The 17,437-nt window shown below is 41.5% G+C and overlaps 1 protein-coding gene across 3 annotated transcripts in view; it reads left to right on the forward strand.

The window, feature by feature from the left end:
- The window catches only part of TRAPPC9 (trafficking protein particle complex subunit 9), an 831,895-nt gene that overhangs the window by 130,653 nt on the left and 683,805 nt on the right, over positions 1-17,437 (forward strand). For all 3 annotated transcript variants that reach the window (XM_054018404.1, XM_054018403.1, XM_054018405.1), the window contains exons 13-15: positions 683-809; positions 4,662-4,794; positions 17,025-17,188. In XM_054018404.1, coding sequence (XP_053874379.1) covers positions 683-809; positions 4,662-4,794; positions 17,025-17,188 — 424 coding nt within the window. The remainder of the gene's footprint in view (positions 1-682; positions 810-4,661; positions 4,795-17,024; positions 17,189-17,437) is intronic.

A 17,437-nucleotide genomic window follows, 5' to 3' on the forward strand; every position in this document is an offset into this window, starting at 1 on the left:
TACATAAAAACATTAGATCCTTACACTGAGATATTAAAAAAAAAAAAAAAAAAAAAAAAAAAAAAAAAGGAATACGATAGGGAAAGTAATGCCACATTATTGAAAACTATCTAACTTCACACTTGAAATGTTCTTCCTTCTTTTGGAGTCATTACATATTGTGCTCCATCTATGTGCTTCAGGAAGCTGAAGGTTTGCTTAGCATACACTGAATGTCTGTGTTCTTTTAACCCCCTGTGCATATGTTTTCTTTCTGCCCAGTAATTTAATTGAGGTTAGACATTGGCTGGAGTTGACATAGCTTGATTTTTCTGTTCATAGTGAAGTATAGATTTAATAGTAAGGTCACAGTTCCAATTCAGTCTAAGTGTAAAACATTGCAAACTACATTATAGAGCCATTTTATTCGTTACACCGTGGCACATATTTTACTTTTAATCCATAAAGTATACCAAATCAGAAAGTACATGGGTACCTATAACAGTGCTAACAATAAAAACGTGCATATCTTGAAGAGATTCTAGATGAAATACTCAGCTCACTGATTACTAAAAAGTATTACAATTATTTGCAATTTTAAAATGTCTTCAGCAATCCCAGGAATTTGTTATAGTAATTTTTAAAGATTAAAATAATGTAGTACTTTTAATATATGCTGAAGAAATTTGACTTTTTTTCCAAGGGTCTCCTGACAACTGGAGTAGAATTTGAATCTCTCCCTGCAGCTCTTTCTCTACCTGCTGAATCTGGCCTCTACCCAGTGACCCTTGTTGGTGTTCCTCAGAATACTGGGCAGATCACTATCAATGGTAAGGATTATATCTTTTACAGTTTTCCTCAAGAAAATAGGCACAAGTATCTTATGGCATTGTGGACTTTTTGATATAGTAGTTACATTAATATTTATTTTATATTTCCACAAAGTCAGTATTTAAAAAGAACTTACAAAATAATCCTTCATCAAGAAGGTAATTCAATATAGAATGAGAAAATAACCCATGATTTTCAGAAATACATCACTTTTGTTTAGATGTATGTGTTCATTGCTGTTACTAAATTAAAATGCTAAATCTGAGGGGAAGGGGGAAAGCTACATAACTGAATAGTCTACTGCAAACTAAGTCAAATTGCTATTGAAAAAAATACTTTTAAAATGTTTCATGAGTATGCACAACAAGGTGAATCTTGCAGTTGACATTAATGGACGAGACAAGTTAGGTGAGGTAACAGGTTTTTATTGGACCACCTTTTGTTGATATGAGAGAGAAGCTTTTGAGCCACACAGAACTCTTCTTCTGGCCTGTGAAAGGTACTCCAAAACCCTAAGAAGAGCTCTGTGTGGCTCGAAAGCTTATCTTTCTCATCAACAGAAAACGGTCCAATAAAAAGTGTTACTTCACCCACCTTGTCTCTCTAATATTCTTGAACCGACATGGCTACAACTACACTGCAGATTGTTAATGAAACACATGCATGTAAAATAACAAGATTTCGCAAGTTGCTTATATATGAAAGATTTAGGTAGCAATGTACACAGTCTATTGTAATCCATAGTTCATTTAATTAACTGAAATAGGGCTGTGTCAATAGTGATAAATGGGAATCAAATTAAAAAAGTAATACATGTCCCTAAGTTAGGTGGGATAAAGACTGACCAATGCGGAGTTCTAGAAAAAAGATGTTTCATGCAAAGTGAGAGATATTTGACAAGAATGAACCAATACCAATACAGATTGTTCAGGACATTTAGAAATTCCTAGACAGAAATCTTTAGATTTTATACTGTCATGGAAGAACAACCATACTAGTAAATAACAGAATTAAAGAAAAAGTACTTACTCCGAAGAGGCTTTATCTTTTCACTTTGATTCCCTTTTCTATATACAGTATAATTTCAGTTATCCAAATTCACTTTATCTGAAAATCCTGGTTATCTGAATCCACAGGATGACCCTCATTAGCCTCGTTAGTTAATAGCACTTCCATTTTTCCGAATGCTCAATTATCTGAAACTTTTGGATGTCTCCCAGACCACTGGGCAGTACTTTTCTCTCCCTTTATTTTCTTTCTGTTTATTATTTTCTTGTTCTCATCATTTTTTCTTTGCAAGATACTTCATCAATAAAAGGAGAAAACTGAACTGTTCAAAAGTGTTTCTGCCAAACTGTGGGATAAACCACTTAGTTATTTTATTACCAGAATATAGAAAATTAATTGTGGTTATGCAACCTACAGCTGTTGTTGGTCCTCTTTTATATACAGTATTCACACCAGAATATTTAATGAGGTGGTGGTAATCCCATGTGCCAAGATAAATTAACATACTTTTTGTCTACGACTGTTTATTTTTAGGGAACATTGCCAAACCTGTTCTGCAAAAATTCTTGTAGTTTTGTTTTCTTATCCTGCAACTGTCTGTCTTGGCAAAATTACTTTCCAGTAAAGGAAAACAGTAGTGAATTGTCCTTACGTTCTCATTTATCATTCATATCTTTTTCCGACACCTTTTTGTTTAACACTAGAGTTTTCTTGCAAGTTTAGGTTGTATAGATTGATACCTCAATACTATTTGGTGAGTAAACTGCTGATAAAATTGAAATGAAACTTGTTTCTTTAGCAATTGCAGATCTTCAATAAAGCATAATTAAATATCAGTTAAGGGGATAAACATGAGGGGTTATCTTTTACGCTTTTTTCATTGGGAGAGTTAAAGGATTTTTTTCTTTTACTGTTGGATACTGTTGAGAACTGATCCTGCATTTCTTGTGCACCCAAAACACCCACAGGTATTAACCCTGATTGTGCACCCAAAACATCAGTTATGTGACAATGGTGTTAAAAATGCTGGTCTGTCTACACCCTGTACTCCTAGCATTGCTAGAATATAAGGTCCCAGAATATCAGTTCATGACTATATTTTTTAAAAATGCGTGAAAATCGTGGACTCTTACTTTCATAAGACAAAAGTACAGGGGTAAATGCATAACATTTGTCTATACAATGTGATACGTTATACTTATATAGAGTCTTTCTTAGAAGGATTTGAAAATGCTTTTCAAAGTTTCTGTATTACCACCTGTGTAAGATATTTTAATAGGAGAGGTTGTGATTTGCAAGTGAATTTCCTTACAGAATCTGGTCACTAGCAGGGTGTACAAAAATCAATGATTAAATATATAAAAATTTAAATTAAAACAGTTTTAAGTTTTAAAAGCAAACCTATTTAAAATTAAATTTGAAATTATGATAACCTAATTTGAGGCTTAATTCTATTAAAATCTATTAAAATCATTTAAAGTAAATTAAAATATGCTCTATATGTTTGCTGTTGAAATTTAAAAGAAAGTCAAATGACTGAACTGATAGAGGTCACTGGATAAGGACCTGGAACCAGAGTTGTTTGAAGTACTTTTGATGGCAATAGCCTCTTCTGCAGGTGTAGAGAGACTGTTCTTCATTTCAGTTTGTTCAACTAATTCAGTTCAATGACTAGTTAGTTCAAAGTTAAGAAGTCAATTGAGAGTTGAGAAAGCAGGGAAGTCAGTTTTCCTCTTTCAATCTATAAATAAAACCTAGATGTGAGAGGATGAGATATACTAGTTCTAAAATCTTGAAGGACATGGTGTGACCAGAAAGAATCTGTTCAATTTACTAACTTTGAAAAAATCAGTTAGTTTTAAATGCAAAACGTGTTTTGATATACACTTTTATCTAATGTACCTAGCACATTTTCAGGTAGATTTATTTAAAAAAATTAAAATGCTGTTTTTGTGCATTTTTAATAGAATTCTAATTTTCATTCAAATAGAGCTTGACAGGAGTCACATCTAAAAAAATTAATCATTTAGTAAATAAGGAATGAATCATTCACCATTTTCTAACATGTTAAAAAGAGTCATCAGTCCAGTCCTCTGCATTCATGGCAGGACTAAGTATTATCTAGACCATTCCTGACAGGTGTTTGTCTAACCTCCTCTTAAATCTCCAATGATGGAGATTCCACAACCTCCCTAGGCAATTTATTCTAGTGCTTAACCACCCGGACAATTAGGAAAATTTTCCTAAATGTATGTTAATTTAAATACTTGCGTGAATAATATATTTAGATACAGTACATCCTCCTGGTTAGCTAAAAAAGTGCCAAGTTTTAGTATAATGGTTGTATTTAGCTGTAAATTAACGTTTTAATGATAACCAACCAATAAGAATCAACCTTTGTTTAGGAAAATAATTAAAGCACAAATACAAAACAAGATTGAAATTAGTGATTTTAAATCAAGGTTTCCTGCTGGCTGATTTCAATCATCATTAAAATTGGTCATTTACATCACTTTGATTTAAATCAATCCACCCTGGTCACTAAACTTTTGTAGGGTGTCAAGTATCAGGGGGTAGCCGTGTTAGTCTGTATCTACAAAAACAACACGGAGTCTGGTGGCACCTTAAAGACTAACAGATTTATTTGGGCATAAGCTTTCGTGAGTAAAAACTTCGGATCTGAAGAAGTGATGTTTTTACTCACGAAAGCTTATGCCCAAATAAATCTGTTAGTCTTTAAGGTGCCACCAGACTCCTTGTTGTTTTTGTAAACTTTTGTAGTTAATCCCATCATGAAGCAAATAGTTTCAGGACAAATTTGGCTCTTTTCTACCTTGAAATAGGTTATCATACTTCAGTCTTTGGAGTCTTCAGTGATTGTATTCTGGATAACCTGCCAGGATTAAAGACGAATGGCTGTGCAGTAGAAGTGATTCCAGCTTTGCCAAGGCTGCAGATCAGTACCTCTCTACCAAGGTAAGAAATTGAATTAGGTACAGATTTCATTTTTGGTAAACTAGAAAACGTTGTATTGGTTATATTGCTGTTTCTGGCTATACAAATTTGGTTTTTATAATGTGAGTATGTAATCACTGTATTTATAATACAATATAGTCTAATTTAGTGAAGTAAGACATATACATTAAAATCAAAGTGGCTTGAAATTGGGGTGTGCCCTTATTTGCTCTTTGCGTAATATAAAACTGAAAAAATAAATTGTCTGAAAATTTTTCACTTTTTTTTTTTTTTTTTTTTTTAAAACCTAGAAATATTAGGAATGTCAAGTCTGGTCTTCCTTGATGTTATTGGTTGACATAATGTGGTCTCAGAGTATATATTGAGAGATCTCATACTTGAATTGAAGAGGAGTAATGTTGAGTCTTTAACAAGTTTCTACTAAGTTTTCATTAGGCACTGGTATTAAATGGGTAACGATACACCATTTTGAGTTTGAACATAAGAACGGCCGTACCGGGTCAGACCAAAGGTCCATCTAGCCCTGTATCCTGTCTACCGACAGTGGCCAATGCCAAGTGTCCCAGAGGGAGTGAACCTAACAGGCAATGATCAAGCGATCTCTCTCCTGCCATCCATCTCCATCCTCTGACAAACAGAGGCTAGGGACACCATTCCTTACCCATCCTGGCTAATAGCCATTAATGGACTTAACCACCATGAATTTATCTGGTTCTCTTTTAAACGCTGTTATTGTCCTAGCCTTCACAACCTTCTCAGGTAAGGAGTTCCACAAGTTGACTGTGCGCTGCGTGAAGAACTTTGTTGCATTTGTTTTAAACCTGCTGCCTATTAATTTCATTTGGTGACCCCTAGTTCTTGTATTATGGGAATAAGTAAATAACTTTTCCTAATCCACTTTCTCCACATCACTCATGATTTTATATCCCTCTATCATATCCCCCCTTAGTCTCCTCTTTTCCAAGCTGAAGAGTCCTAGCCTTTTTAATCTCTCCTCAGATGGGACCCGTTCCAAACCCCTAATCATTTTAGTTGCCCTTTTCTGAACCTTTTCTAGTGCCAGTATATCTTTTTTTAGATGAGGAGACCACATCTGTACGCAATATTCGAGATGTGGACGTACCATTGATTTATATAAGGGCAATAATATATTCTCTGTCTTATTCTCTATCACCTTTTTAATGATCCCTAACATCCTGTTTGCTTTTTTGACCGCCTCTGCACACTGCGCGGACATCTTCAGAGAACTATCCACGATGACTCCAAGATCTTTTTCCTCACTTCTTGTAGCTAAATTAGCCCCCATCATATTGTATGTATGGTTGGGGTTATTTTTTCCAATGTGCATTCCTTTACATTTATCCACATTAAATTTCATTTGCCATTTTGTTGCCCAATCACTTAGTTTTGTGAGATCTTTTTGAAGTTCTTCAGTCTGCTTTGGTCTTAACTATCTTGAGCAGTTTAGTATCATCTGCAAACTTTGCCACCTCACTGTTTACCCCTTTCTCCAGTTCATTTATAAATAAGTTGAATAGGATTTGTCCGAGGACTGACCCTGGGGAACACCGCTAGTTACCCCTCTCCATTCTGAGAATTTACCATTAATTCCTACCCTTTGTTCCCGGTCTTTTAACCAGTTCTCAATCCATGAAAGGACCTTCCCTTTTATCCCATGACAACTTAGTTTACTTAAGAGCCTTTGGTGAGGGACCTTGTCAAACGCTTTCTGGAAATCTAAGTATCTAAGAGTTTGGGCCAGGGTGTTCCTATAATTCCTTTCTGTTTCATTAACTTCAGAGAAGGAGTCTCATTTCATTCTGACTATCTAGTCAAGCAAAGTCTTCAGTATTAAATTGTTGTTTTTTAACCAAGCTGTACGTTGGGCTCACTGTGAGCATTCATTAAAATGTTACGTTAAACGTTTCTTCTAGTTAATGATTTTATTGTAAATGGTTTTATTTTGTGTCTGTGTCCAGAAAAATGTATGAATTTAATCTCCCAGGCTCATTTTTAAGGTGTTATGAAGGTTTCCTTTGAGGATGATGACTGAAGTCAGGTTTGGAAATATGATTTTGTGAAAATTGTTCACCCATAGGTGATTTTGTGTCTAATCATTTTTCTGTATGAGTTTATTTGAGAGCATAGTGATTGTCTGGTTTCACCCACGTAGATGGGCCATTAAATGCACTGGATGAGGTACATCACATGTGATAGGCATGTGTAGGATCTTGAAAGGTTTGTTGTGGGTGGGTATTGATCATCATAGCAGTGGAGAAGATATGTCTTCAGGTTTTGTATCTGTTGTTCAGGCAGGGTCTGGTGCCACTTTGAATTGGTCTGTCCTGGTCTGTGGGGAATTAGTTTCTGATGATGAGCTTGGAGAGGTTGGGAGTTGTTTGAACCCCAGAAGAGGGGGTTCAGGAAAGATTTCTTTCAGGAAGTGGTCCCCATCAAGTATGGGTTGCAATTGTTTAATAATACCCTGGATCATTAAACAATGTAATGCTAGACACTAAAAATCATTGTTTTAAAAAGATTCTGAATGTATGACCTGTTACTATAATCTGTAACCCACTAATCTCCTTCCCTCCTCCTGCTCTCTCCCTCCCCCCATGACTGCAGGATTGTTAATGGGCCACATCACCTTGAATGGTCCCTTAGAATATGTGTTAACTACTTAAGCTAAACAATCTGTTCAACCTTGTATTTAGCTGTGACACTGTGAGTATCTTTCCCAGATCTGAAGAAGAGCTCCATGTATGTCTTTTACTTAAAGAAGACAGTCCTATAAAAGATATTGCCTCACCTGTCTTGTCTCTGAAACATGCATAGGCTACTTGAGCGTCCAGTATAGATACTTATTCTGAAATATCTTAAAAACCTACTTTGAATACATGTCTTTCTGTGAAGGCAGCCTTTTCATAATGATTTAACAAACAAGGATGTTAAGTGTATGTGAATTTTAAATTACAGAACTCAAATTTACCACCAAATTTACCAACTATTAATCTCAATTCCTTTTGCCCTCACACATTTGTTCTCCTCTGTCTCCTTTTCCATCAATATGAAAAATTTTCAGTTTCCTCAAAAAAAACCTTAACCCCGTCTATCTCTCTTGTCCTGTAGTTGTCCTCCCATCAATTTTAAAGCTCCTTAAATAGTCCATTTACATTCGCTGTTTGAACTCCTCTCATCAAATTCCCTCCAGGATCCACTCCAATCTGTCTTGTGCCCTCTACGCTCCTCTGAAGTTGCATTTACCGAGTTCTCCAGTGACCTCTTCCTAGTTCATTTGAAAGTATTTACCCTATCCTCCTTGATCCTTGCACTACCTCAGTACCATACAACATCTGTTAATTTCAATAATTGACTGATTTGATGCATTTGCTGTTGCAGAAATTCTTGGAGAATCATTTGGAGAAATCTTATCTCTGAAAATTCATATTCAGACAAAGATATTTTTCCTAGAGTATATTAAAACCTTGGTGAATAAATCATCCATTTTATTTTCCATGTACCACATGAAACACACTTAAACCATTATTTCAGAAATCTTCAGTCATTTAACTTGTTAATAATAGTGACTTAAGCAAACAGCTGCTTTCTGAGTGAACTCGTGGTGACTGCACAGTCAGTCAGTCACTCCTGCTCTCCTCTTCAAGTGCTTGTTCATGTCCGTTCCATGCTAGGTGTGTGTGCGTTGCATGCACTGTTGATGGAGATTTTTCCCTTAGTATCTGTTGGGCCGGCTGTGGTGTCCTCTGGAGCCATGTGTGTGCACTGGTATAAGGGACCTTGCACCCTCTCAGTTCCTTCTGCCCACCCATGACGGTTGCTGGAACAACCCTTTCATGAACATAAGAGAGGCCATAAACTGAGTCAGACCAAAGGCTCATCTAACCCAATAGCCCGTTTTCTGACAGTGGCCAATGCCAAGAACTTCAAGGGAATGAACAGAACAGGTAATTGTCAGGTGATCTATTCTGTCACCCATTCCTAGCTTCTGGCAGACAGAGGCTAGGCACATCATCCCGGCCCATCCTGGCTAAAATCCATGGATGGACCTATTTTGCATGAATTTATCTAGATCTTTTTTGAACCCTGTTATCGTCTTGATTTAACAAGGCTCTTTCCAGTGCTTTTGGACTCTCTCTGTTCAGAGTGTAAATAGTTTAGTGTATATAGGTTTTTTGCAAGTTGTGATAGTGTCTATAGTTAGTGTATATAGTTCTTATCGTCGAAGGACTTTTTGTCTCGGGTCAGACATGCCCTGGTCCCCGGGCTTCGAGTCTTGTGCCTCTTGTGGCAAACCTATGCCTGTGAGTGAATTACACTCGAGTTGCTTAAAGTGCTTGGGGGAAACTCACATGAAGGACAAGTGCAAACTCTGTTGAGACTTCAGATCCCGCACTAAGTAGTACAGGGGGATCAGACTCAAGGCTATCCTCATGGAAGCTGCCCTCAAACCTGTCTCAGAGCTGATCTGATTTGGTGCTAAGAACTTCTGCGTCAGTGTGAAGTGCTCTATTGGCAATGTTCTCCATCCCTAATGCTGCGGAAGAAGCACAAAAAGCAGTGCATTGAGAGAGGGTGCTCACCAGCGCAAAAGAGAGACAAGTTGGGAGAGTGAGCGAGACCTGTATTGGGCTGCTCTTCTACCCTGGACCCATGTTAGCACCGTCGACTCCACCAAGGGAGTTGAGTCTGATGCAGGATCCCCTGCTGACACCAGAGAGCCACCGCAGTACCAGTGTACTGATGGTGCTGTCGATCCTATAGATTTATCAGTCAGCTAGGGACCTTCTATCTTCCAGTCCCTCTAGCCCCACTGGGGACTCTACCAGCTCCAGCATCCAGAAGCAGGAGGGAACAGGGTGCATCAGGTGCCTTACACAGGGTCCCCTGGCACCATCCAGCGCCAAGCTCTCTTGATCCCGGTGTCCCACTTCACAACACCACAGGTCCATGGAGTCCTAGCACCATGTGGAAGTGGATACTGTTCCACCGTGGTCACCCACAGAGGAATCCTCTTTGGAGTCCAAAGAGGAGTCTTCTGTACCAATGAAACCCACCATTCTGTGCCCCATTGTGCTTCACTGCTGGTCTTCTGGCGATTTCCTGGCCAGCGGGGCACTAGCCGATACAGTGACCACACTGGAATCTCTGGTGTTTTTCCCCAGCACAGAGGCCTGAATTCCACCGCTTGTACTGGGTGGCCTCTTGCAGACGGGCGGCCACTCCTTCCTGCTGGGCACCGGATTCAGACTCCGGCACCGATCATGGTACCAAAGTCCAGGAGATGCCTCCAGTGGACATAGTTGAGGGAGAGGAAGAAGCCCCTGCCCTGGTGCAAGTCACCTTCTTGTTCTCCCCAGATAAGATTGTTGCGGGTCTCTCATAACTATAAAGGGAAGGGTAACAGCCCTCCTGTGTACCATACTATAAAATCCCTCCTGGCCAGAGACTCCAAAATCCTTTTACCTGTAAAGGGTTAAGAAGCTCAGGTAACCTGGCTGACACCTGACCCAAAGGACCAATAAGGGGACAAGATACTTTCAAATCTTGGTGGGGGGAAGGCTTTTGTTTGTGCTCTTTGTTTTTGGGGGTTGTTGGCTCTTGGGACTGAGAGGGACCAGACATCAATCCAGGCTCTCCAAATCTTTCTGAACAAGTCTCTCATATTTCAAACTTTGTAAGTAAACAGCCAGGCAAGGCGTGTTAGTTTTTATCTTTGTTTTCTCAACTTGTAAATGTACCTTTTTGCTAGAGTGTTTATTTCTGTTTGCTGTAACTTTGAACCTAAGGCTAGAGGGATTCCTCTGGGCTCTTTAAGTTTGATTACTCCTGTTCTTCTTTTTGCGGATACAGACTAACACGGCTGCTACTCTGAAACCTGTAAAGTTAGTTTCCATCCGGATTTTACAGAGATGATTTTTACCTTTTCCTTTAATTAAAAGCCTTCTTTTTAAGAACCTGATTGATTTTTCCTTGTTTTTAGATCCAAGGGGGTTGGATCTTGATCCACCAGGGAATTGGTGAAGAGTCTCTCAAGGCTACCCAGGGAAGGGAATTAGCACTTTGGGAGTGGTGGCAGTGGACCAGATCTAAGCTGGTAGTTAAGCTTAGAAGTTTCATGCAGGCCCCCACATCTGTACCCTAAAGTTCAGAGTGGGGAAGCAGCCTTGACAGGGTCCCAGCAGCCTACTTCCCCAGGACGATTTCAGGGCCCATCAGGACCTTCTAAAGTGGGTCACTTCAAACCTGGGCTTGGAGCTCAAAGAGACATCACCCAGCCTTCCTGTTATCCTAGCTGCAGCAGCTTTATCCAAAGTAGCCCTGCCCATCAATGAGGTGGTGATGGGACCTGTCAAGGCCCTATGGCAGATTCCTTCTTCTCTGGCCCCCACGTCAAAGAGGGCAGAGAAAAAGTATTATATGCCAGCAAACGGGATTGACTGTTTGTACTCGCACTCTCCCCTGGACCCTCTGGGTGTCTGGCTAACAAAAGGGACAGGCAGAGAGAGTTGAGTGCTACCCCGAAACAGAAGGACTCTGAGAAACTGGACCTTTTCAGAAGAAAGTATTCCATAGGTAGTCTCCAGCTGCGTATCGCCAATCAGCAGGCTCTGCTAGGGACATATGATTTTAATCTATGGGACTCCCTGACAAAGTTCAGACTCCCTGATTCAAGAGGCAATGCAGGAGTTTCTGGTCCTCCTAGAGGAGGATAAGAATATGGCTAAGACCTCTCTCCAGGTGGCTTTGGATGCTGCCGACTTTGTGGCCTGGACAGTGGCCTCTATGGTCACCATGAGGTGCTGTTCCTGGCTCCAGTCCTCTGGCTTTCCCCAAGAAGTCCAACAATCAATCCAGGATCTCCCATTTGAAGGTTCCTCTTTTTTCTCGGAGCAGATGGGCATGAGACTTCACGGACTGAAGGACTCAAGGGCCACACTATGATCCCTAGACCTGTATGCTCCGTCTGCCTCTAGAAAACACTTCAGACCCCAGCAGCCTCCTTGGTTCTTGGGACCTCCAAGTCAGGAGCCCTACAAAAGAAAACGCTGAGGTTATAAATGGCATCAACCATTCCTGTCTACCTCAGCCCAAGCAGGTCTTCTGAAGGTGTGCCCCAGAGCACTATACCAGTCGCCATTTCAGATCTGCCCCCCCTTTCATTTTTGGACCGTCTGTTGCTATTCAGCCTGGCTTGGGCATCTATAACATCTGGCCAATGGGTCCTGGGCATAGTGACAGTTGGATATACCCTTCAGTTTTTATCCATTCCTTCTTCCCACCTCGCATCCCTCTTCAGGGAACCTTCTCATGAGGAGCTCCTTGCCCAGAAGGAGCAATCCCTCCTTCGTATGGGAGCTTTGGAGGAAGTTACTCAGTACTTGAGCGGGAAAGCGTTTTACTCCCGATATTTCCTAATCCCAAAGGCAAAAGGCGGGCTCTGGCCCATCCTGCACCTGTGCTGCCTCATCAGATGTCTCAAGAAACTGAGATTTAGCATGATCTCCCTGGCCTCCATCTTTCCCTCCCTGGGCCCAGGTGGCTGGTATGCTGCCCTTGACTTAGAGTGGTTCTCAACCTTTCCAGACTACTGTACCCCTTTTAGGAGTCTGATTTGTCTTGTGTAACCCCACATTTCACTTAACTTTAAAAACTACTTGCTTACAAAATCAGATCTAAAAATACAAAAGTCACAGCATACTATTACTGAAAATTTGCTTACTTTTTCATTTTTACCATATAATTCTAAAATAAATCAATTGGAATATAAATATTGTACTTACATTTTGGTATACAATATATAGAGCAGTATAAAGAAGTCATTTGTCGATATGAAATTTTCATTTGTACTGATTTTGCTAGTGCTTTTTACGTAGCCGGTTGTAAAATTAGGCAAATACCATCATAAGTTGATGCACCCCCCTGGAAGACCTCTGCGTACCCCCAGGGGTACAGTTACCCATGGTTGAGAAACACTGACTTAAAGGACGCATAATTTCACACCTCTATCTTTCATGGTCACAGAAGATTTCTCAGGTTTGTAGTGGGTCATTGCCACTACCAATTCACTGCTCTCCCCTTTGGTCTATCGGCAGCCCTGAGGGTTTATATGAAGTGTATGGTGGTTGTAGCAGCCTTCCTCGGGTGGTGGGGTGTTCAGGTTTACCCGTACCTCAACAACTGACTGATCAAAGGTCAGTTGCAGGCTCAAGTGCAAGAGAGCGTCAGCACAGTCCGAACCACCTTCAGGGTGCTGAGCCTGCTGATAAACAAGCAGAAGTCAATGCTTGTTTTGGTTTAGAAAATAGAATTTATTGGGGCTGTGCTCTACTTGACCCAAGACCTGGGCCTTCCTGCCGGAGGCCTGATTCCAGACCATGGCAAACCTGATTTCCAAGGTCATGGCCCACCCAGTCATGACAGCTTGAGTGTGCTTCAAGCTACTGGGTCACATGGCGGCTTGCACTTACATGATTCAATATGTAAGACTGCGCCTCAGGCCCCGTCACATGTGGCTAGAGTCAGTTTAGTCCCCGAGCAGACATTACTTGGACTCAATACTTAGCATTCCTCCCCCCATCTTCACTTCTCTGGCTGGTGGAAGGAGCCAAAGTCAGTAATGATGGGGGGTGTCCTTTGTGTCCCCATAGCCATCAGTGTCTTTAGTCTCGGATATGTCCGACTTAGGGTGGGGAGCCCACCTCAACAGCCTTTGGACTCAAGACCTCTGGTCTCAAGAAGAACTCTTCCTGCACCTAAATGTCAGGGAGCTCAGGGCGGTGTGCCTGGCTTGCCAAGTGTTCCTTCCCCAAGTCTCAGGAAAGGTAGTTCAAGTCCTGACAGATAATACAGTGGCCTTGTTTTATATCAACAAGCAAGGAGGGCACTGATCCTTTGCCCTGTATCAGGAGGTGGTTGCTCTATGGGACTTTTGTGCAAGACACTCCATTCATCTCGAGGCGTCTGACCTCCCAGGAGCCCGGAACATGTTGGCAGATCACCTCAGCAGGTCCTTTTCTCAGCATGAATGGTCCCTTCACCCAGAGGTCGTCAGTGTTACCTTTCAGAGGTGGGGGCCTCCCAAGGGGGGACCTGTTCATTACCAGGCAGAATAGGAAATACCATCAGTTCTGTTTGTTGCGTGGGCACTGCATGGGCTCCCTCTCTGATGCCTTCCCGCTTTCGTGGGCAGATCACCTTCTGTATGCCTTCCCACCAATCCCCTTGGTTCACAGGTTCTCCTAAAAATCAAATTGGAGAAGGCAAGGTTTATTCTGATAGCACTGGTATGGCCATGCTAGCATTGGTTTGGTATGTTTCTGGATGTCTCAGTGGCAGCTCCACTCTTGCTCCCACTCTGCCCCGACTTGATTTCATAAGACGATGGCTGACTACTACACCCAAACCTTGCCTCCCTGCACCTAACTGCATGTCTGAATCCTGAAGAACAAGTCTGCTCTGAACAGGTTCAACTGGTCACGCTAGGTAGTAGAAAGCCTTCCACCAGTGCTACCTACTTGGCCAAATGGAAACGTTTAACTTGTTGGGCCTCTGAACAAGATATCTCTCCTAGAATTTCTCTTCAGTCTGTCCTGGACTATTTTCTCCACCTAAAGCAGCAAGGTCTGGCACACTCATCTATTAAGGTTCATCGGGTAGCCATCTCAGCCTCCAGTGAATGGCAGATCAGTGTTCTGTCATGAGATGATGGTCTGGTTTCTCAAGGTTTTGGAAAGACTCTATCCTCATGTTCACAAACTGACCCCCCCCCACGTGACTTAAACCTGGTCTTGTCAAGGCTTATGGGGCTCCTCTTTGAGCCTTTAGCATCATGCTCCTTACTACTTCTCTTCTAGAAGGTTGCCTTCCAGGTGGCAATCACCTCGGCCAGAAGGGTCTCTGAGATCAGGGCAGTTAAATAAGATCCACCTTACATGGAGTTCTTCGAGGACAGGTTCCAACTGTGCCCCCATCCTGCCTTTTTGCCAAAGTTTGTGGAATTGTGACACCACAACCAGGTCATTTTTCTACCTGTCTTATTGCCAAAACCTCACAAAAGCTCTGAGGAATGACGGCTTCATACTTTGGATGTTAGCCGGGCCCTCATCTTTTATATTGAGAAGACTAATCCACAGATCCATTCAACTCTTGTAGCAGTAGTGGAAAGGATGAGAGGGCTACCTGTGTCAACCCAAAGACTTTCATCCTGGATAACCGCCTGTATTTGGGCTTGCTATGAGCAGGTGAACATCCTGCCTTCAGCCATCTTGATCACTCATTCCAGAAGAGCCCAGGGTTTGTCAGCAGTGTTCCTTGTGCAGGTACGAATCTACGACATCTGCAGAGCCGCAACCTGGTCGACAGTTCATACTGTCTTGTCCCACTGCGCCGTCACCCAACAGGCCCAAGATGATGCCAGTTTTGGGAGAGCTGTGTTGCAGTCAGCACATCCATGAACTCCGAGCCTATCTCCAGGGGTACTGCTTGTGAGTCATGTAGCATGGAATGGACATGAGCAAGCCCTCGAAGAAGAAAAACAATTACTAACCTTTCCTAACTGTTCTTTGAAATGTGTTGCTCATGTCCATTCCATGACCCATCCTGCTACCCTTCTGTCAGAGTTACTGGCAAGAAGGAACTGAGAGGGCGCTACAGCCAGCTCAACAGATACCACTAAGGAAAAAATCTCCTGCAACAGTGCATGTGGTGTACACACACCTAGCATGGAATGAACATGAGCAACACATCTTGAAGAACAAGAGTTACAAAAGGTTAGTAACCGCTTTTTCTGCCACTAGTGGTGCTACTGCCCTGGTACTGCTCACTAATACTACCACAGTACCAATGTGCTTTTCTGCTCAGGTTGTGAGTGGGATCTGAGAGCACTCTTGGGCATCAGACAGGGTAGCTCCCCTGTTGGATGAAGTATATCTTTTCCTCCCAATTGCTGAAAATAGCAGGGACTATCTACCTCTCATTCACCTTAGACTTACTCTTATGAGCCATAGTGGTCGCATAGGGAATTCAGGGATCATCCTTACAAAAACAGGCCTTTGGATCTTCTAGGACAGTGGTTTTCAAACTTTTTTCCTCGTAACCCAGTTGAAGAAAATTGCTGATGCCTGTGACCCAACATAATTATATCTGTTGACTAGAGTTTTCATAAAATCATCATAATGCAATACATTCCAGTTTAACCCACTTTACATAACTGACACTAGTTTTAGTAAGCCTATGGTAAGGAGTGTGGGAGGTGGCCCAGGGTAGGGCAGAGGATGGAGTGCAGGAGCGAGGGCTCTGTCTGGGGTAGAGGGCTCTAGGGTGGAGCTGGGGATGAGAGGTTCAGGGTGCAGGAGGGGCCTCTGGGGAAAGGGTCCCTGTCTCCCTCTGCACAGAGTTCCGGGGGAAGGGTCCCTCTCTCCTGGCCAGCAGCAGCGAGCTCCGGAGCTGGGAGAGAGGCCCGCAACAGCCCTGCAAGCCAACTTGCTCCCCTCCCCAGTTCTTGCCCACCTCCTACCTCTCTCCTGTCCAGGTCCCTGCTGTGCGGCCCTTTAGAGCTGCTGTGCAGCAACAATTGTTATAATTTGAATCAGCAAGGTGACCCAGTGCCTGACATTCCGTGACCCAGTATTTTGAAAAACACTGTTCTAGGGAGCATTCACCCTGGTATCTATCCCGAGTCTTTCTCACTTGAAATATTTTTAAAACTTTATTTTTGTGTTCCACGCCAGTCTTAGTTGACATTCAGTAACAAAAGTACTAGATAAACCTCATTAGAAAAATTAGATAACATCCAACCTTTAAAACTCAGTTATTTAGATTGCCAGCTTGCTTTTCCCCACCCTTGTACAGTTCAGTTTTGTTATATAAGCAGCAATTTGTTTAACAAACTCCCACAGCTAGAAGTGAATGCTTTTATACCCTTTCAAAACTGTGATTATGAGCTAATTAGTTTTTGCTCCTAATAGTTCCTGAATATAGTAGCCACTGAAAATTAAGCTGGAATTGAAGAGCTGGAAAAGGAGTATAAGATGAAGCTAGCTGCAATTATTTGATTTTTTTTTTTTTAAGGGTCAATATTTTGTGAACCATCAAGGACAGGTTGACTGGATTCCCGGATTTCTGTTACGTTTTCTATTGTGGTGAGGTTCTTAAGATGTGATTTAATGTTTAACACAGTATTTAATTTGCATATCTATCTTTGTTTATAGGTCTGCTCACACATTGCAGCCTTCCTCAGGGGATGAAATTTCCACCAGTGTATCTGTCCAGCTTTACAATGGAGAAACGCAGCAACTTGTCATTAAATTAGAAAATATTGGAACAGAACCTCTGGAGAAACTAGAGGTCACAGCAAAAACAGTCAACTCAAAAGGTATGTATGCTGATGTATGATTAGAAAAATCCCTCACTTCAAGAGAAGCATGTACGAAGTGGTTGTGACAGACTGTCTTAGTGGAGTGATGTTTCAGAATTCAAGTAGCCCTCTCCCCTAATAAAGATTCAGGGGATTCATTTAGTTGGACATCAGTGTCCTCTTTGGGAATCAGATCCAGTAAACCTAAATATGTTCTTTATTTTCAAAAAGCATGTGGAAGTAGATTTGAAGTTAATGTCACTTTGA

Source organism: Malaclemys terrapin, chromosome 2 (assembly GCF_027887155.1).
Source record: "Malaclemys terrapin pileata isolate rMalTer1 chromosome 2, rMalTer1.hap1, whole genome shotgun sequence".
Taxonomy (NCBI): Eukaryota; Metazoa; Chordata; order Testudines; family Emydidae; genus Malaclemys; species Malaclemys terrapin.